At 32.1% G+C, this 22,972-nt stretch overlaps 1 protein-coding gene and 1 long non-coding RNA gene across 2 annotated transcripts; both read left to right on the plus strand.

Annotated features, from left to right (window-relative positions):
- The first annotated feature begins 923 nt into the window (after positions 1 to 923).
- On the plus strand, positions 924 to 2,405 carry LOC128039727 (uncharacterized). The gene is made up of 2 exons (XR_008194203.1): positions 924 to 1,007; positions 2,127 to 2,405. It is a non-coding gene; the product is annotated as an uncharacterized LOC128039727 (long non-coding RNA).
- A 15,007-nt stretch (positions 2,406 to 17,412) lies between these two features.
- LOC105786991 (uncharacterized) lies at positions 17,413 to 17,946 on the plus strand. The gene has a single exon (XM_012613454.1). The coding sequence runs from the start codon at positions 17,413 to 17,415 to the stop codon at positions 17,944 to 17,946; it is 534 nt and encodes a 177-aa protein (XP_012468908.1).
- The last annotated feature ends 5,026 nt before the right edge of the window (positions 17,947 to 22,972 follow it).

The following is a 22,972-nucleotide window of genomic DNA, read 5'->3' on the forward strand; positions in this document are numbered from 1 at the left end:
ACTATGTTTAAATTTATAAAATAACAAAAATGTTAAAAAAAATTCATTCGCCGGAATTAGAAGTAAAAATTTTGGTAGATAAGGATCCCATAAAAACTTCTTTAGAGGAATGGGCTAGGCCGGGCCATTTCTCAAGAACAATAGCTAAGAGACCCGATATTACTACTTGGATCTGGAACCTACATGTCGATGCTCACAATTTCTCGCAAAATATTTAGTACCCGCTTCAGCCAACTCTCCATCATCTAACTTTGGCTGAGTGGCATGTATTTTCACAATGCTCATTTTTCCGATTATGAAGCATAGCTCAGCAATAATACTCACATTGGACCTAGCACTCAGGTGGTTTGGCATTTATTTCCTGTACTTTTATTTATAGGATTTTGGCATTTCTGCTTTTGAGATTTTAAAATTTAAGTCTAACTGTTAACAATATTTTGTTTAAATTTAGGTTCATTACAACATCTTTTTAGTTACATTGCTACAAAGTAAGTATTTTTTTAATTTCAAAATGTTACACCAATAAATTTAACAAAAAAAATAATAGTATTGACAATTGAACTTGAATTTTAAAATTTGAAAAGTAAGACTAAAATCCCAAAAATAAAAAATAAAATAACTAAATTTGAAATTTATTAAAAGTACATAAACATAACAAAAATGATGCATCACATGTAAAGCTATATATATTCAAAATCTAACAAACTTAAAAAGGGGTATATAAATAATTGGGTAAATTACACCAACAAACACTCAAATTTGATGCAACTGACAAAACAGTCACTCTAATTTCAATTCAGTCACTCAACTTTTGAAAAATAACAAATTAGTCCTACTAACCACTTTTTGTTACAGATGTAACGAAAAAGTGACATGCCATTTAACAAGTTACTGCTATCATTTAACCGACCAGTTGGAGGGTCTTTGCTTTTCTCTTTCTCCTTGTCTTTCTTCTTCTTCTTTTCTTCTCATCTTTACTTTGCATCTTCCCCTTTTAGCCACTCAAGGTGCATACCTCTCTAGATTTGGTTTTTGGTTGTTGCAGCAATTTTCTTGTTTATCTATTCTACCCATTTCTTTTTCTGACTGCTTGCTAGTATAAAGGTTCCATTTTTATTGATCCTTTCTTTGGGAATTTGAATCTAGGTTTTTTTTCTTGGTTTGTAAAGTTATCTTTAGATACTCCTCCAAAAACGAATAACAAGTTCTATTTTTAATTTGGTTAATACCATAATTATAGTTTAGATTTAAGGAAAATGATCAATATATTTCAAGAAGCATGTGCTTCTTTTTTATTCCCTTTAAATCATCTTCATAAAATTGTTCCTTTATATTGGTCTAGTTGCAACTTCTTAATTTGTTTCTTCTTACAATAATTCGAGTTTGTAATGGCTTGTCCTCTAGGTTGTAGGGGTTGTAATGATGACTGGAGAGTGGTTGAATCTAGTAGCAATGGAGTTTCTGCTCCCTACAGTAGTATAGTATGATTAATTGTGCAAGGGTACAATGTCGCACTAGGTTTGGAAAAAACTTTTGATTTCTAAATCCATTTCTTTTACGCATGTGTATGTCATCGGTCTATATTAACCTTCTTCTTGGAAGTGAAATAGGTATAGGGAGTAAGAAAATGCTAAGGATATGGAAAAACTTGTGTTGATGTATTATTGAAACCATTTATGCCACCACTATTTTTTCTGCTATTATATTTGCTTGAAATGTCAGCTTTCTCATTTAGTTGAATCAAATTAGTACAACTTTTTTTTTTGGGTTTCATTGTGGTTTATTTTTCTCTTCTTTTCAACATATGGTGGTAGTGAAAGTATTCAGAATCAAGTTAGTTGAAGGGCACAAATTCATCATTGCATAAAAGCTAGATCACTTTTTTGTTTGAATCTTTGAACATCATGCTTCTACTATCAGAAGTTTTGTGCTAAACTTGCTTTTATGTGTAATGCCAATAGTTGTAATAAACCAACCATCATGTTGTGTATTTTAATGAATCCTATAGTCTGTTCATGTTTGGTTGTATTTTGTCTGTGTTTATATATATCCGGTATTTTTTAGGGAATTTGCTAAAAAATCAAGGACTTACATTCGAGTTTCGATTTGTGGCAATGGGTTCTAAGTTGAAAGGTACATTTGAATCAATTGTCAGCAAAGGAAAAAAGGTGAAGAAGGAAGAACTACATTTCAAAGCGAAGGTGAAGGATATGGAGCCAAACTATGAGAAGGAAAAGAAGATTACCAAATCAGTGGAGAAGGAAAAGCCGAAGCATAAGGAGGATAAGGGACAGAAACATAAAGAGAAGGATAAGGAAAAAATCGAGGATAGTGAAATAGGAGAAATGAAGAATAACGAGGAGAAAAAAAAAAGAACAATGAGAAGATGCACAAAGATGAAGAAGGTGATGAGAACACAGAGAAGAAAAAGGAAAGAGACAAGGAGGCGGAGATGAAGAAAGAAGGAAATCACGAAGATAAAGAGGTGGTAAAAGAATAGAAGAAGAAGAAAAAAATAAAATAAGCATAAAGAGAAAGAGGTTGAGGGAGAAGAAGATGAAGAGAAAGATGAGAAGAAAAATAAGAAGAAAGACAAGGAGAAGGAGAAAAGTAAAGACGCAACCGATCCTTTCTCTTTTTACCATAAATCAATCCATCTTTTTACCTTAGATCCTTTGGCTTCTCATCCAACGTGGCAAGTTAATTGGCCACGTCAGCTAGTTAACTAGCCACGTCACCAGTCTTGTTAGGCCTATAACGAAAAATGTTAATGGGTGACTGATTTGTCACTTTTCGATAACGTTAGTGACTGATTTGTTACTTTTTGAAAGTTGAGTGACTGGATTGAAATTAGAGTGACTGTTTTGTCGTTGCATCAAAGTTGAGCGACTGCTGGTGTAATTTACCCTAAATAATTACCCTAAACATTATCTAAATAAAAAGTATGAAAATAAAAAAAAAGTAAAAAAGTATTATAAAGAAGTTAATGGGATGTTTCTAAAAAGAAATCTTCATGAGAAATGATAGATTAATATTTAAAAAATAAAATCATATAAAAAACTCGTAAGAAATTCTAAATGAAAAAAAAGCAATAGAAGAAGGAAAATACGAAGCTATATGTAAACTAGAAATAGGGGATTAGAGGAGTGATCCACCAATGCCAATATAAAACTTAAAGAATTCTATACTCTTTCGTAATTTTTATATGATTAATATTCTAACAATGGCTTAAGGAACACAAAGCCCTTAAACTTTTCAAAAAAATCAATTAAGTCCCTATTATTTTTTGCATCCAACTGTACCCTTGAATAGTAAAATACACTCAATTAGATCATTTGATCTGTTAACTTCAACAATTAATTGTTAAAGTTTAATGATTTTATTTTTTCTATTTTTAGGTTATGTTTGTCACGTGACATGTTATGGTTGCACACTTGAGAAATTGATATTTCTTTATAAATTTTTGAAAAATATAAAAAATTAATGGAAATCATAAAATTAATAAATATATAAAATAAATATATTTTTTAAATATATAAAATAATAAAAGTGATTAATAATTGATAAATAATTGTAGAAAATTTATAAAAAATTACATAAAAGTTATAGAAAATTTTAAAATACAAAAAATAAATAATAAATATTGTAAATAATTATAAAATTATAAACATTTTGGAAAAATTATGAAAATTAAAAAAATTATAAAAATATTCTTTTTCATTTTCCCAAGAAAAAAAATTATATTGTATTCAAAGATTGAGGAGGAGCATGATCAACATTTAAGGATTGTATTGCAAAAATTACGAAAAAAACAACTTTATGGGAAATTTAGTAAATGTGTGTTTTGGTTATCTGAGGTAATCTTCCTCGAGCATATGGTTTCAACCGAAGGTATCCATGTAGATCCGAAGAAAGTTGAGGCCATTTTGGAATGGAAACAACCGAAAAATGTTTAAGAGATTCGCAGTTTTCTGGGATTAGCGGGATACTACTGAAAACTCGTTGAAGGATTTTAAATGATAGCTTTTCCCTTGACCTGACTATTCCATAAGAATGTACCATTCAAATGGGATGAGTGGTGTCAAGAAAGATTTAATATGCTGAAGAAATTGTTGATAGAGGCTCCAATGTTAACATTTTTAGAATCGGGAAAGTTTGTAGCATATAGTGATGCTTCGCTTAATGGTCTTGCTTGCATTTTGATGCAAGATAGAAAAGTGATTGCATATGCTTCACGACAACTAAGACTATACGAACACAACTAGTCGACGCATGATTTAGAACTGGTAGCAGTGGTTTTTGCATTAAAAATCTGCTGACACTATTTATATGGTGAAAAGTGCTACATTTACACAGATCACAAAAGTTTGAAATATCTTCTCACTCATAAAGAATTAAACTTGAGACAATGTCGTTGAATAAAGCTGTTAAAACATTATGATTGTGTGATTGATTACCATTCAAGAAAAAAAATGTTGTTGCTAATGTTTTGAGCCGAAATTCCTTTACTCAATTGAGATCAATGTTTCCATAGTTGAGTGTTTGTGATAATGGTGCATTACTAGTTGAATTAAAAGTGAAGTCATAGTTAATTGAGAAAATTAGAGCGGCTCAACAAAATGATGACAATGTGATGGAAAAACGAAGATCAATTGAGCATAATAGCTCAGGAGACTTGGATATTAGGGATAATTGTTGTGTAAGATTTCATGAAATAATTTATGTGCCAAACAATGTTGAATTGAAGATGAGATACTTCGAGAGGTGCATAATAGTTCTTATCCTATGCATCTAGGAAGTACCAAGATGTATTAGGATTTGCAAGAATTGTGTTGGTGGCTAGGTATAAAGAAAGAGATTACAGAATATGCTACAAAGTGTCTAACTTGTCAAAGGGTGAAAGCTGGACGTCAAGTTCTGACGAGTTTACTCCAGGCTATATCGATTCATGAGTGGAAATGGGACAGAATAACTATAGATTTCGTCAGTGGTTTACCTCTCACTCGAAAGATGCATAACGCAATATAGGTTATAGTGGATTGATTGATGAAGTTAGCTCATTTTTTGCCAGTGAGGACAAATTGGTCACTAGATAAGCTTGTAGAATTATACATAGTTGAGATAGCGAGATTGCAAGGTGTGCCAAAGTCTATTATTTCTAACCGTGATCCTCAATTTACTGTAAGATTTTGGAGGAAGTTACATGAATCACTTGGCACCAGATTGAATTTCAGCACAACCTTTCATCCTCAGACAGATGGTCAATCAGAACAAGTGATTCAATTGTTGGAAGATATGTTACGAGCTTGTATTATTGAATTTGATAGTGATTGGGAACAATATCTACCACTTGCAAAATTTGCATATAACAATAGTTTTCAATCAAGTATTCAAATGACACTGTATAAAGCTCTATATGGACGTAAATGTCATACTCCTTTGTGTTGGACTGAACTTGGTGAAAAGAATATAGTTAGCCCAAAATTAATACAAAAAACAAAAGAAATGATATGACTAATTAAATAAAAATTAAAAGCAGTTTCAGACCGGTAGAAGTCATATGTTGATTTGAAAAAAAAGAAAACTTGAATACGAAGTATGAGATAAAGTATTTCTAAAAGTGTAACACCCTTTACCCGGCCCAGTTGTTGGACCCGAGTAATAAGATGCTACGACAAAATTCAACAACCAACATATACTTTACTAAACAAAATTCCAAATACTTAACATCAAATCACATATAGTCAAGCATATTGAAAATTTGTAATCTACATGTACCTACTTGTGAAATTCAAGCATATGGTAGGATTAATTTATAAAATTTTGAAGTTTAAAATTCAATATTGAAAATTCACAGTTTGTATCAATACCAAATCGATACGTTATTGAAAATCATGCCAAAATTCAATTATGTTTTCTCTGCAAAATAAGGGTATCGATATTTATTTCATGGTATTGATATTTTGTGAAAAATTATAGATACTTAAATAAATATCAATACCATTTCTGCATTCTGTTTGTTTTAAAACTGTTCATTTGGTTAAGTATCAATACCAGATGTAAAAATATTGATACTTGAGTTCAGAAATGGTGAAAACTACTTTTTAAGAGATGCACTCATGCTCAAAACTTGCCTAAACTCAATTAACATACCTAAACATAAATAAAGGCATGCAAATCATCATCTAAACATCTTATCCATGTACAACTCAATTCAATATATCAAAATCTAAGCCAAATATATTATTAAGATCAACCAACCGAAATAATTATCCATTAAGGTTCCTCAACATGAACAACAAAGTATTCAATTTTCATTTATAAAGTATACACCAAAGCATTATCATCTATTGAGATCAAACCATATATTAACTATCATTCTCACAACTGTGCATTAACCAATAACTCATCCAACATAACAACACCTCAACTGTCCAATTATCATGCATATCACCAAATTACTCTAACAAGACATCTTTGAAATGATCATTCCTATCAACCACACATATATACACAATACTTACAAACTTAGAACTCAAATACCATTAAGACACAAAATGAACATTACGTATATCTAAAACATCCTAGGTACATGCCAAGATCAAAGAACATTTCACCAACAATTGAGTTTGGGATGGTCATTGGATGTTGAGTAGACTATTGAACCGATAAGTACTTAACATGGGCACGAAAAACAAAACCATACACTGAGTATAACTCGGCGGTATTTCTATAATCTAAACATAAAAGTAAAATACAATACAATTATATGTTAAAATTAAAATAAATGATGCTATGCAATATTATCTCAATCATAGTTAAATTCATTTCATACTTAATTAAACATCATTCCTTAAGCACATATCCATTCACTACTTTAGTTTCCAATTCACATTTCATTCTATATTTCACTCCATTCTATCACATTAGCTATTCAATAGCATTGCCATTTTCAAATCATTACCATCTCAAGTCGTTATCTCGAGTTTACCGTTTACTTCCCCTATTAACGTCACTCAGACTCGGACACGTGGATCCCACCATCTTATGAAATTATTTTAAAGGAATAACTCACCTTATATATATATACCTACCAAATAATGCAATGTATAAAAGCAACATTTTTAAATAGTTTAGATTATAGAAACACAAACCGTGATCTTCGAGCTATTTGTCGACGACTTTGCCTTTTCCCTATTTTTCGAGGAATTTAAGTCGACGTTAGCTATGAAAATAAATAAACCGTACATATCATTAATACACAAACAATTTCCCATTTAGTTGCTAATTTATACAACTTTTACACTTTATTCAATTTAGTCCCTAAAGTCGGGAGTAACTTAACTTCCACATTTAACCCCAAATTTAATATCAAATTCACTCTAAGCCAAATTTAATTCCACAATTATCATTTCTACCCCTAAATTTCAAAATTTTCACAATTTGGTCCCTATTGCATCAACAATTAACTTCACAATTTAGTCTTCTTTCATTTTTAACCTAAAAATCTATCAAATAAATCCTTAAAGCTTTAACTACTCAATAATGGTATCATCTAAAATCTTTGACAGTATTGAAAAATTCCACATGGGTCAACTAGTTTATGGTGTCAAGGTTCCGAAAACATAAAAAATTATGAGAAAATGACTAAATTACACTAACCAATTTGAAGTTTGAAAATTTTAAGCCCTATTGTCGTTCTCCCCTCTTCTCTTCTTCTCCTTTTTTATTTTGCATGAAAGAACATATGACAATGTCTTTCATTTCTTCCACTTGCTTTATTTTATTAATTAAAATATGTTTCATTTCATTTATTATCATCATTATTATTATTATTATTATTATTATTATTATTATTATTATTAACACTTATAACACAATTCATCGTTTTAAACAACCACATTATCGTCCACTATTAATCTACTAGTATAATTACCCTTTTAAGTCCCTTTAATAAGTTCTAATTATAATTCTTTAGTAAATCACATGTTTATCACTTACGATTTAGTCCTTATACTTAAATTAAACATTAATTCAATGAAATTATTTAACCAAAATTCAATTCGCCTCTAATATAAATCTGTAAATATTTAATAAAAATATTTATGATTCTGGTTTACGGAAATGAGGTCCCGATACTTCAATTTCCAAAACCACCAACTTTAGAACAGATACACTTGTACCTTGTCTAACTTTCCAAATAATTAAAATTATTAGACCAAACCTCAATACAATATTGTAATACCCTTGTAAATATTAATAAATAATATTCACAAATCCTATAATTGGAAAATAGCATTTCAAAACCACCGTTTCCAACTCCACTGACTTTTGGGTTGTTACAAAAAGTCTCTTCGTGGAAAAAGATTATGAGATTTGGTCGAAAAGAAAAATTAAGTTCGAGGTTCATTAGACCATACGAGATTATAGAAAGAATTGGATCTGTTGTTTATCGGCTAGCTTTGTTGTAAGAATTAGACCAAATCCATAATGCGTTTCATGTATCGATGTTCCAAAGATATATGTCGAATCCATCTCATATTGTGTCAATGGAAAGCATTGAGGTACGACTTGGCTTATCGTATGAAGAAGAATCAGTGCATATTTTAGTAAGAGACATAAAAGAGTTAAGAAACAAGCGAGATCCCTTGGTAAAATTATTGTGGAGGAATCATTACATAGAAGAAGCTACCTGGGAACCTGAGAATAAAATGCGATCACAATATCCGCAGCTCTTCAAGTAAATTTCAAGGACGAAATTTTATTAAAGGGGGAGAATTATAACACCTCCACTTTAAAAAGGAAAAAAGAAAAGAATATTTATGTTAGAAGTTCTTGAATAAGTGATCTATAAATAAATAGTAGTATAAGAAATTATGATCGTTTTTACAGGAAATTGTCAAACATGAAAATGTAGAGAATTATTAGTAGGAGCATGTGGTTAAGTTAAAAATTCAGATTGAGTTCAAGGACCAAATTGAATAAGTTAGGAAAATATAGGAACTAAAGTGTAAGTATTCTATTTGTATTTTGATGGAAATGGCTTGATGACAATTTTACCATTACTTAAAAAATCAATGGTTTCATAATGACTTTTAAATGGTATTTTATTAAATAATAATATTTTATTAAATAATATTATATTACATAAAAAAGAAAAAGAGAGAAAGGTGAACATCTATCTTATATTTCTTTCTTTTCACGAAAGCTAACGGGGAAGAAAAAAGTTTTATTTCATTACCTTCCTTCAAATTCAAGCATAAAGAATGATTTTTCTTCAATTTTTCATAGATTTTGAATCTTTGAAGGTTTTTTACATATATGTACCAATAGATTTTGATTTTATCAAGTATTTTGGAAGTTTTCGTTAAAGGATATTGATGGAAGCTTATGAAATATTGGAGAAATAAGTTAGTTTTTTTTTAGATGAAAAATGATTAGGAGATAATTTCTAACTTGTTGGAAGTGTGAAAATGAAATAAAAATGGACGGAAAGTCTACTTAGTACATTTGTCTATGGTGAAAGGGAAGTAGAGAACCTTGGCCTTAGTACATTTGTCCATGGTGAAAGGGAAGTACAGAACCTTGGTCACTTTGTGTAATATTGGTGCGAAATGATAGCTTGTGAAGCAGTGAGTATTCTAGTGAAGACGAAATTGAAAACGGATAATTAAGTTGAAAGATATGCGAATTTCGGACTAGGAAACTTAAGTTGTTAACTTGATGAACCATGCATATTTAAGTTTGTTATTATTAGTTTTAGTATTAGAATGGATAAATGACATTGTTTCATATTGAATTTCTCCTATTGTAGCTAAAAATGAAGCAAGCATCTTAAAGGAGAAAGGCAAAGAAAAGGAGTAAAGCGATTGAAATTTCAGTTTATGCTAATATCTTATTTTCATTACATAATGCTTTTGATATTTATTTTACTATGATTAACGATATAAATTTTATTTTTATGACTTATGAATAATTTAATTAGCATTTAAAAGATTATGTTTTGAATTGAAAACTATGATTTCAATGATAAAATTAGTAAATTCATGATTTTGAGTTGAATTTGATTATTAAGATTTCAAATAGTTGAACAAGCAAATGTATAGTATGTTTTGTATTGTAAGCCTAATTTTACATTAGGCGATATATGATTTGAACATGAAATGAAACTGAAATAAGAATGATATGAAAATGGAATTGAATTGAAACAGATCATGAAACTTGGTTTTTAATCTGTTACACTAAGTTAGACTAAATCAGATATAGTTGGCATGCCATAGAGTCTTTATATTGGAGGATTTAGAATTTCCCGATTCCTAGAGGGTCGAGGGAGGAAAGCCCTAATTAGTCAGTTTTTATTATTATTAACCCCAAGTCTCAAAGGGTCATGGGCAATCCCAATTCCCAGAGGGTCGTGGACTACTCTGATAGCCATCATTGCCGAACTACTCGCGGTGGTGGATTCATGTATCTGGATATGAGTCTAAACCTTAGTGCAAGGTCTAAATTGAAATAAAAGAAAAGAAAAACAAAAGTTGAATTTATTTGAAATTTCATATTGTGCGAATTAAATTAATTATGTGATTTTGAATTCAATTAAAAAACTTATTTTTTATTCAGTTGTCAATATCTTTATATTAAAGTTTATTAATATTAGAATTTCTTTTATTGTGATGTTATTAATTATATTTATAATCAAGTTTTAATTTATATCTATTAAATAATTTATGTTCAATACTTATGTAATGATTTATATGATATTAGTACCACTGAGCATAAAAATTGCTCAACGTACGATTTGTCTAATTTTTCATACGCAAGTAGTTAAATTCAGTAGATCGTTCTAGCAGCATCCGAAGAATCAAAGATCAACATAAACAATGTTGGTGAAAAGTTTACTTTATAGTTGATATAAATGGCATGTACCTAGGCTTATAGATGTATGATATTGTGTCCTAAACTGAATTTAAATATTTTCGTTATGTTTTCTTGCTAGTATTTTGTAACTAATATTTTGATGAAATAGTAAAGCATAAAATCTAGTTTATTGGTATGTTTTGATAAATCGAAGTGTTGTGAATTGATTTTTGAGAAGATTTGAATGTGGATATATTGTAAAATCTAAATTTTGCAGGGGGTTTTACGTAAAATAGGCAAAAATGCTATCGAAATTTTTATAAAATGATTTTACTACTACGTTTCCATTTCGAAAAAATAAGATAGAAAAGTAAGTTGCTTCGGCAATGGAATGTGACATTTTATATTCAGATCCAACAAATGGGTCGGGTATAAGGTGTCATAGGAAGAGTGGCAATTTAATAATCTGCAAACAATGATGGCCAATCCAAAAATAGTGGCAATTTATCTGTAAACTTTTTATCTGAAAATATTGGTGGTTTACCCATAAATTTTTTTACTGACAGTTTATCTGCAAATCAGTGGTGGTTTATCCACAACGCGGTAACAGATGGATGAGTTATAGAGAACTCTTATTATGGTGTGTAGCGGATTTGGGTACGATCTTTTCTGATAAATTAAAATTGCATTGCAATTCATAAGCATGTGCATGCAAAACTGTGAATCTTGAAATATTATACTGATATGTTGATCTAAAAATCTAATACTCTGAATTTTTATACGATTGTGATTATTCTAAGAATTGTTACTTCGTATGCTTTGTCTATTGTTCTACACCGATTTTCTTGTGATTGGACTCACACTGAGCTTCTTAAGCTCACCTCGTTCAATTTCCATCTTTATAGATAACCCACAAGGTTAGGACGTAGACACGACATTCGAAGGGCTCGGCTCGAATAGTTTATTTTATAAAAGTATTTTAGACACATTATTTATAATTTCTATTATTTTGGATCTGTATTACTTTATTTGAATTGTGGCATGGGACTTAAGTTTTGGGTTTATTTGACATGCATGACATTTAATTTGATTTTAGGATATTTAAACATGGATTTTGAATTAATTACGCATAATTTTTTTGTTTTTCTTATTTAAAACAATTATGAATATCACTTTTCCGCTACAATATCATGTAAATGAGATTTTGAAAAGTAAATAAATTGAAAATCAACTTTTGCTAATTAAACTTTAAAATTCATCGTTTTGGAAAATTTTATCTTTTAGTGAAAAGAAGATAACATGCTAAGTTTTTCTACCAAAGAAAGCAAATGTTTTAAAAAGACTTTTTTATAAACTCCGATAGTTTTACTAGGCCATTTCGGTCGTCAATATAATCTTACAAATTTGACCGTAACATTTAGGTTGAGTTTGGGTAGTTACATTACAGAAGGGTGTAAAACCACTTAAATTTTACCCCAATGTCCACTTACATTTTAGTTTTACACATTTTCTTATTTTTTGTATGATTATTATTTTAACGATCTAACTGTCATATTTCATATTTCATTCATATAGACCATGCATATGTCAATTTTGGAGTAAATTAAAATTTTCTAACTATTTATTTCATGTAAAATATTTTCTACCATTCAATAAATATTGATATATAAAATAATTTAGATCAATATGATAGATATATTAAATCGGTTCAAAATTTTATATGAATGACAAGTAAAATTATATCGATAAATTCAATAGTTAAATCATTAAAATTTTAATCTATAACTTATAATATATATATATATATATATATATATAAAACATAAGTTTAAAGAAACTTTTGAATGCTGAGAATATCATTTATTGTTCAATGTATTACTAAATTAACATTAAAAATATTTTATTTTTAAATAATAAAGTTTTATTCATTTAAACTATACTATTGAGATAAAGTTGAATCCAACATATCAAGAATAAGTAATATTAATTATTAATAATAGATAAAATTATTAATAAGTAATAAATTTTATTAGTTTGAACTAAACAATTGCATATATTAATTAATAATTATTATTAGATACTATTTTAAAGGCTTAAGGGTAAAAATTCTTTAAGTAAAAATGAAAAAGTAAATTGAGCTCTTAAAAAATGCACCCTATTGAGTCTTTAATGACAATATATATATATATATATATATAGATATATATATATATCAACTAGGCTTTTCCGTTAAAAAAAAAGGCGCTGACTTGGCAACACTAGAAGATGACATGTGGTAGGATGCTGATGTGAAATTTAAAAAAAATTAAATATATCTTTTTAAAAATATTTTTTCCAAAAATTGTAAAAATAATTAATAAAATTACAATTGGAATGAACCTAGATATATGGTTTTACAAGTTCATTCATTTTAGATGAGTTAAAAACTAAAAAGTTTAAAATTATAAAAATATATTAATAATTACTTAAAAATTATAAAATTGAAAAATTCAATAATTTTAATATATATTCAAATATTTTTATATTATATATAAAATTATTAATTCAATTTGAAAATTTGAATTTAAAAATTATATTTGAATTTCAAATTTCCAATTTGACTTTTTGAAATTCAAATTGCAATTTGAATTTTTATATTTGAAATTAAAATTCAAACTGAAAAATTGAATTAATAAATTTTATATTCAATTTTTTTATATATAAATTATTGTTAAAAATATTAATATTTTTAAATATAATATAAAATTATTCGAATATATTTAAAAACTATTTTATAAAGTTATTGATATTTTCAATTTTTAGAAAATTTAAATAATTATTAACATTTTAAATACTTTTAGACAAGGTTCAAATGAATGTGGACAAATGGTTGTCTAGATTCAAATGAACTTAGACAAGGTTCATTCCGGACAAGGTTCAAATTTTTAGAAAACTCACCTAGACTGAATGTGGACAAATAATTGTCTAGATTCAAATGAACTTAGACAAGGTTCATTCCAGATGTAATTTTTATTAAATACTTTTTTTTAAAAAATTAAAAATATTTTTTTTGCTGACGTCAGCACCTTTAACGGTCAAATCGGTCAACTATTGGTTTTCATTAACGAAATGGCCTGGTTGATTATTTTTGTGGTCATTAAGCACTCGACAAGGTGCACTTTTTTTAAGGGCTAAATTGATTTTTTTTTCATTTTTTACTAAGGGCTTTTTTTTACCCTTAAGCCTATTTTAAATTATCATTTAATTAGTCTTACAACTATATACTAACTAAAATTAAGATTAATTATTATAAATAAATTCAAAACTTAAACATTTTCAAACAAATAGCATTGATAAGTTTGAAATGTGACAATAATACCAATGAGAGATGAAAATTCATTTTAATCAATAACGAGGTCAAATTATTATATACATTCATCATATACTTATTTAGTTTATTATACATATTATACTAAAATTATTTTAAACTCCTTATTCACTTTCTCTTATTACTCGTCACTTTATAAATGTATGTATTTAATAATTTTAAATTTACAAATTTAAATATATTTGTAATATTAATAGAATTTAGTTTTAAATTATATATATTTTAGTTAATTTATATTTTTAAAATTTTCAAAATATACTTTCATTTTGATTTTTATAAAGTTGAAAATTTTCAAATTATTTCATATTATTATTTTTATAATACAATTAGATTGTTTAATCTTAATAGTTGTTTCACTCGAGAAAATAAGCTATTATAAAATTGGGGAAAAATATTATGATAATCTCAACCCAATTAAATAAGTTGGTTTGGAACAACATTTATAATGTTTAATTCGATAATATTTTAAACAATTTGAATTTATTTTATAATTAATAATATTGTTATTTGTATGTTAAAAATAACATTTTATTTGATTTTATATTAGAAAAATATAAAATATAAAAATGTTAAAAATAATTTTGAATATTAAAACTAAAAGAATTCAAATTAAAATTTAACATTAATTTTAAAAAATAATAGTTTATTCGATAATAAATACTGAAGTAATCCATCTTTAATTACACATTCATTATAATTTAAAAATAATCAATATCTTAGTGAAGGGTGGTCGGACTCGTATGGAGAAAAACATGGCAGATTTTTGCAACGCTCTACAAGACTGTGATATTAGTGATTTGGGTTTCTTGGGGCGTTGGTTCACTTGGGAGTGGGGCAAATTGGCTACAACTAAAATCCATGAACAGCTTGACAGAGGGGTAGCTAATTTAGAATGGTGGTGCAAGTTTCCAGGTTATATCGTTGCTCATTTGCCTCACTCTATTTTCGACCATTTTTCAGTGTTGGTGGATAGTATGGGGCGCTGTTACAATTGGATTGGGAGAGGCTTTCAGTGGTTTAGGTTCCATGTAGACTGGTATTTGTATTGTTCTTTCGAGGAAGAAGTTCGGGGTTTTTAATTTTCGGTTAAAACTAATTTGCCATCTAAACTTGAGGGCTTGGGTAAGAGACTAACACACTGTCATCGTACGCAGCAGAGTGCGCGGAAGGCAAGGAAGAAGATTCTTGAAGACAAAATGGTTAAAAAGTATGCGACAGATCTAGATGATGACACCCTTGTTGAACTGACATAAGTACAACTTGGTTTGAATCTAGAGGCTGACTAGGAGGAACTCTATTGGGAACAACAGTCGCGCCTCAATTGGCTCTCATATGGTGACCAAAACACAGCTTTTTTCCATAGGACTACCTCGATGAAGAAATAGCATAACACTGTAAAGGGACTTCAAAATGATGTTGGTTATTGGATACTAAACGAGGAGGGAGTGTTAAGGTTGGCTACATCTACTTCAAGAATTTGTTCATTGCTTATACCGCATAGGATGGGGATAGGATATTTGCCAATGTTGAAAGGAAAATTTCCAATGAGATTAACAAATTGTTGCAACCATTCACAGTAGAAGAGATATGGGTGGCTGTCAAGGATATGGCCCCTCTTTAGGCCTCTAGAGTTGATGGGTTTTTGGCCTTATTTTACCAAAAATTTTGGGAAATTGTGGGAGAGGATGTTACTACATTTTGCCTTGTCGTGCTTTAAGGTAATATTGCAATGGAGAACATTAACAAGACTAATATTGTCTTGATCCCAAAGGTTAGTAAGCCAAGGACCATTATGCAATTTCGACTTATTAGCTTATGCAACGTGTTGTACAAAATCATTGCCAAAGTGATTGTGAATAGAATGAGTGGGTTCTTGGATTGTTGTATACATAAGGCCCAAGGGGCTTTCATTCCCTGAAGACAGATTTCTGATAACGTGCTGGTTGCATATGAGATTCTATACTTGTTGAAGGTTCGAAGATGGGGGAAAAGCAGACACTTTTCCCTTAAACTTGATATAAGCAAAGCTTATGACAGGGTGGAATGAGATTTTTTAGCTGAAATGATGCTTCGGTTAGGGTTTCATATGGATTAGGTGACTTTGATTATGCGGTGTGTAGCCTCGATTTCTTATATGATTGGGATTAATGGGGTTAGCAGTGCTAACTTTATACCATCCGAGGGCTATGTCAAATGGATCCTTTAAGCCCATACCTTTTTTTTTATTTTGTGCACAAGGTTTTTCGAGTTTATTAGAGGAGGCCAAACAATCGGGTTTAATAGGGGGTGTTCGACTTGGTAGGGGAGGACTGGCACATAACCATTTATTTTTTGCTAACAATTGTATCCTCGTTGGTAGTGTTTCGAAGGAAAGGGGTGATGTTGTCCTCCGAGTTGTATTAGAATATGAGCAGGATTCAGGGCAGAAGGTGCATTTTAAAAAGTCACTTTTGTATTTTGGAATAAATGTTGATGCGGTTGTCAAAGATCAAGTGGGAAACATACTTGGAGTTTGTGTGGTTTTAAACCCGGAGACTTATTTGGGATTGCCGATGATGGTGGGAAAGAACAAGCATCGGGCTTTTCAACATTATGTGGACAACTTTTAGAAGTAATTAGATACTTGGAATATGCGATTGTTATCGGTGGGAGGGAAGGAGGTGTTTCTTAAGGCTGTTTGCAATCAATTCTGATTTATACCATGCAATGTTTTCTTATGCTTCTTAAACTGTGTCGTCAATTGGAGAGTGTGCTCAACGCTTTTTGGTGGAAGAATAGTAGAACCCTTAAGGGCATATATTAGAGTACGTGGCAGTGTTTATGCTTAGCAAAACCTGATGGGGGTTTGGGTTTCCGTGATTTTGCATCTTTCAACGTAGCGCTACTAGTGAAATAGGGATGGCGTGTATTGACATAGCTTGGTTTCCTGTTAGTGAAAGTTTTGCAAGTGCGTTATTACCCGACTAGGGATTTCAGATCAGTAAGTCTGGGAACATACCCTTCTCTTACCTGGCGAAGCCTTCTAAGTGCGAAGGGTCTCTTAGAAATAGGGTTGGGGTAGAGTATAGGTACAGGAGAATCGGTGAACATCTGGAACGATTAGTGGATTCCTAGACCTGGAGATGGTAAACTATACTATCAATCTATTGATATACGGTATAGTATGGTGTCTCAGTTGATATCTCACAATGCGTGAAGACCTTGTTCGCACCATTGTTGCAGATGAGCAGGCAGATCGTATCCTGGCTATCTCGTTTGCTAATCCGAAACCACTAGACACTCTGTTTTGGCATCACAAGAGTACAGGGACTTACACTATCAAAAGTGGGTATAAGCTACTCTTCCGTTATAAGTTACAAAAAAGAGGAGCTTACAATACCCAACTTCCTAACACTACTAAGTTGTTTTACATAGAGATGTGGGCACTACCTATTCTTAGCAAAGTGAAAATACATCTACGGAAATCCTACAACTTTCTTCCTACTTTTGAAAGCCTACACAAATGTAACATGCAGACTACAAATTTATGCCTTTTATGCCAAGAGGTTGGGGAGACTATTGACCATTTGCTGCATTTCTGCTCTGTCACTCGTCAAACTCTGACTGTGTTGAAGGCTAACCTACTCCCTGTGTGGGATTATTCAAACTACAAAGATTGGTTAGTAGAGTCGTTTCTTGCCACAACTACTGCCAATCGAAAATTGGTGGTTGTTACTTACTAGCCTATTTGGTATTTGCAGAACATACTGGTTTACAAGGGGATCAGACAGTTTACGACTAAGCTGACTGGATTCATATTGGGTCATTTATGAGAACTTGAAGCTGTAGCAATTTTTGAATAAACGTGAAATGAAAGGTCAAGAGTTATGATTTTTAACGGGTTTAAATTAGCAATTTTTTTTAGGAGAATGAAAGGTCAAGAGTCATTGGTTTATGGCTATTATTAGATTTTAATATTTTCAGTTTTTGTTTTAAAGAGCAGGCTATTGTTTATAAATAGTTTCTAAGCATTTGATATATATAATGAACAATTTTACAATGTGGTATCCGAGCTATGGAGAGTGTGACCAATAATATGTCGCTGCCTTGACTAACAAAGGTGAACTACGAGAATTGGAGCATCCAAATGAAAGCTCTTCTCGGGTCTCAAGATGGTTGGGAGGTGGTCCAAGAAGGTTTCGTAGAACCGACAACTATTGCGGGATATACGACGGCTCAAAACAAAGCGTTGAAAGAAATGCGATCGAAAGATAATGCGGCATTATGCATGTTATTCCGAGCTGTTGACGAGTCGCGCTTTAAGAAGATTGCAAGTGCGACAACTTAAAAAGAAGCGTGGGACATTTTAGCGAAGGTGTATAAAGGAGCTGACCAAGTTAAACAAGTCCACCTTCAAACTCTTCGCGGCTAATTGGAAGGCATGAAGATGAAGGAATCAGAAGGTGTCTCCGACTACATCACGCGTGTTCAAATCATGGTGAACCAACTCAACCGAAGCGGAGAAGCGTTAATCGATGCATGAGTTGTGGAGAAGATTTTGAGGTCGTTAACTGACAGTTTCAAGAATGTCGTATGTGCCATAGAAGAGTCAAATGATCTAGCAATACTCACAGTTGATGAACTTACCGATTCTCTCGAGGCACATGAATAATGTAAGAAGAAGAAGAAAGAGAAGACACTCGAGCAAGCACTTCAAACAAAGACATCAATCAAAGATGAAAAGGTTCTCTATTCTCAAAGCTTTCGAGGTAAAGGCCGTGGTCGTGGAGATCGAGGAAATGGTCGTGGTGGAAAAGGTCGCGGTCAAGAAGGGCATTATGAGGAGAAAGAACAATCAAACCAACAAAATTGGCATGAAAGAAGACGTGGTCGTGGAAGAGGCAGATGGTTGAATTATTCCAACATCGAGTGCTACAAGTGTGGCAAAAATGGTCACTATGCAAAGGATTGTAACTCTGATAGTGTTACAATTGTGGTAAGGCGGGGCATTTCGTGAAATAATGTCACGTCTCGAAAAAGGTGGAAGAGATAACCAACCTAACCACGAAAAATAAGGAGGTAAAAGAAGGTTTTCTCTTGATGACACACAATGAAGTCAACACCAACAACAACATGGTGTGGTACCTTGACACGGGTGCAAGCAACCATATGTGTTGGCACAAGCACCTATTCAAAGAGATGCGAAAGATTGAAACGGAACATGTATCGTTTGGAGATGCGTCGAAGGTTGAGGTAAAATGCCAAAGTACCGTTTGTTATTTACAAAAGAATGGGTTAGTTGGGTCAATCCAAGATGTGTATTACGTACCAGACCTCAAGAGCAACATTTTGAGTATGGGGCAACTCATGAAAAAAGGTTATTCGGTACTTATGAAAGACCAGGTGTTACACTTGAAAGATAAGCAAGGGTGTTTGGTCGCTCGAGTTGAAATGTGGAAAAATCACATGTACAAGTTGAATTTGAAAAGCGTTGAAGAAAAATGTTTGCGAGTTGACGTTGAAGACAATGCACCGTTGTGGCATCTCCATTTTGGCCACCTACATTATGATGGTCTAAACGAGTTGGTGAAGAACATGGTGCACCAGCTACCAGACATGGACTACGAGGGAAAATTTTTTAAAGAATGTATGCTCGGCAAGCATGCGAGAAATTCGTTTCAAAAGAAGGTAGAATATCGGGCTAAGCAACATCTCGAATTGATTCATACCGATATATGTGGACCAATTACCCCTGAATCTTTTAGCGGTAAAAGGTATTGCATTTCCTTTATCGATGATTTCTCACGAAAAACTTGGGTTTATTTTTTGAAAGAAAAATTTGAGGCGCTCGACGTGTTCAAAAAGTTCAAAGTGATGGTAAAAAAAGTAACTGGTAGACACATCAAATCTGTACGATCCAATAGAGGTGGCGAGTATACTTCGATGGCTTTCATGGAGTATTGTGAGGAGCAAGGCATAAGACGATTTCTAACCGCACCGTACTCTCCCCAACAAAACAGTGTGGCCAAGAGGAAGAACCAGACTGTTCTCAACATGGTTCGGTTAATGCTTAAGAGCAAGAAGATGCCGAAGGAATTTTGGGCGAAAGCCGTGCAATGTGCCATCTATGTGCAAAATCGATATCCACATGCGAAGTTGGATGATGAAACACCACAAGAGGCATGGAGCGGACAAAAATCAACAGTTTCTCATTTTAAAGTATTCAGTAGTGAGGCCTATGCACACGTGCCGGATCAACGAAGAACGAAGCTCGAAGACAAAAGTAAAACGTTTATTTTTATTGGGTATGATGAGAAAACAAAAGGATATAAGCTACTCGACCCGATAAGTAAGAAGATTGTGGTAAGTCGTGATGTACGATTCAATGAAGCAAGCGAGTGGGATTGGAATAACTCAAAGGAGGTTATCATAAAAAATAGAGGTTCATCAACTGCTACACCAACAATCATACCGACAAATCTTGAAACTACCGATGATGAAGATGAACCGCAACAACCCAAAATGCGAAGTTTGCAATATTTGTATGATTCAACAAATAAGGTACTTATTGTATGTCTTTTTGCAAATTCCAAGAATATAAGTTTTGAAGAGGCGGTGCGAGACAAGAAGTGGCAAACTGCCATGGACGAGGAGATTAAAGCAATTGACCACAACAACACATGAGAGTTAATGGAATTACTGAAAAGAAGTCAGCCTATTGGTGTGAAGTGGGTGTTCAAAAGAAAGATGAATGCTCAAGGCGAGTTAGAACAGTACAAGGTGCGACTTGTTGCAAAGGGATACAAGCAAAAAGAGAGAATCGATTATGACGAGGTATTTACTCCCGTTGCAAGAATGGGGACAATCTGATTACTTTTTGCACAAGCGGCTCAATTTAAATGGCCGATATTTCAAATGGATGTCAAGTCAGCATTCTTGAATAGTGTGCTCGAAGAAGAAGTCTACATTGAACAACCACCCGGGTACATGAAAAATGGAGAAGAGAAGAAGGTACTGAAATTGAAGAAGGTGCTTTACGGGTTAAAGCAAGCACCGCGGGCATGGAATACTTGTATGGATATATACTTCAAGAAGAACGGGTTCAAACAATGTCCCTATGAACATGCCCTTTACGTGAAGAAGAATGGAGGTAATATGTTATTTGTTGCTCTTTATGTCGATGACCTTATTTTTATGGGGAACAATAGTGAGATGATACTAGATTTTAAGAGTACAATGACACAGGAATTCGAGATGATAGATTTGGGTTTAATGAAGTTTTTTCCTGGTTTGAAGGTAAGACAAGAAGAGGCAAGTATTTTTGTGTCACAGGAGGTATATGTAAAGGAAATTTTGAAGAAGTACAAGATGGCATATTGCAACCCGGTATCAACACTAATGGAACCAGGAGTAAAACTCTCGAAATTCGATGAAGGAGAACGAGTCGATGTGAGCAAATACTAGAGTTTGGTGGGAAGCCTTTGCTATCTCACTTGCACAAGGCCTGACATTTCGCTAAGTGTTGGCATTGTAAGTCGGTTCATGGAGGAGCCGATTTATTCACATTGGAAGGCGTTGAAGCGAATTCTACGGTACATCCAAGGAGCGATGTCACTCGGGTTATTCTATTCAAATATGAAAGATTACAAGTTGATTAGGTACTTCGACAGTGATTGGTACGGAGACTTAGATGACCGAAAAAGTACATCGGGATACGTGTTCTTTATGGGTAACACGACATTTACTTAGCTTTCAAAGAAGTAACCAATCGTGACACTCTCGACATGTGAAGCTGAATATGTGACAGCATCTTGGTGTGTGTCATGCTATATGGCTCAGAAATTTGTTGGGCGAGTTGGAGCAACAACAGCTCGGTGCAACTGAGATACGAGTTGACAATAAATCAGCGATTGAGTTGGCAAAGAACCTAGTGAATCATGAGAGAAGCAAACACATTGACATTCGCTTTCATTTTATCCGAGATCATGTAAAGGAAGGAAGTGTGAAATTAGTGCACGTGGCAAGTTGGGACCAAGTCGCGGATATCTTCACGAAACTGCTACCGATGGTACTTTTCAACAACTATAAGAAAATAATCGGCATGAAGGATGGCAGAAGCATTTAAGTTTACGAGGGAGTTTTGTTGAATAAACGTTAAATGAAAGGTCAAGAGTTATGTTTTTTTAATGGGTTTAAATTAGTAGTTTTTTTTAGGAGAATGAAAGGTCAAGGGTCATTGGTTTATGGCTATTATTAGATTTTAATATTTTTAGTTTTTGTTTTAAAGGGCAGACTATAGTCTATAAATAGTTTGTAAGCATTTGATATATATAATGAACAATTTTACAGCAATTGCCCACACTAATCCAAGTCCCAGTCAACAGACTTTCTGGCAACCACTAGTATCAGGAACTATTAAACTTAACTTTGACACTACATTTCTTGCTTTTTCTAGAGGTTCTATCTCAAACGTTATAGCACGTGATGAAATGGGTCAAATAATGGGTGCTTCTACTTAACCTTATGTCGCAGTGGCGGACGCTTTCGTTGTTGAAGCCAAAGCTTGTGAACATGTAGTCTATTTCGCGATCGACATGGGGTTTCGAAGGGTTCAGTTTGAAAGGGACTCATTAATCGTCATCAAGAAGCTGGCGTCTTGTACAATGGATCATTTGATCCTGAGTCCAATTATCACTGGCAATAAGCAAAGATTGGGGTTTTTCATAGAGGCTACCTTTTTACATATGAGGAGAGACACAAACGCAGCAG

This window comes from Gossypium raimondii, chromosome 1 (assembly GCF_025698545.1).
Source record: "Gossypium raimondii isolate GPD5lz chromosome 1, ASM2569854v1, whole genome shotgun sequence".
Classification (NCBI taxonomy): domain Eukaryota; kingdom Viridiplantae; phylum Streptophyta; class Magnoliopsida; order Malvales; family Malvaceae; genus Gossypium; species Gossypium raimondii.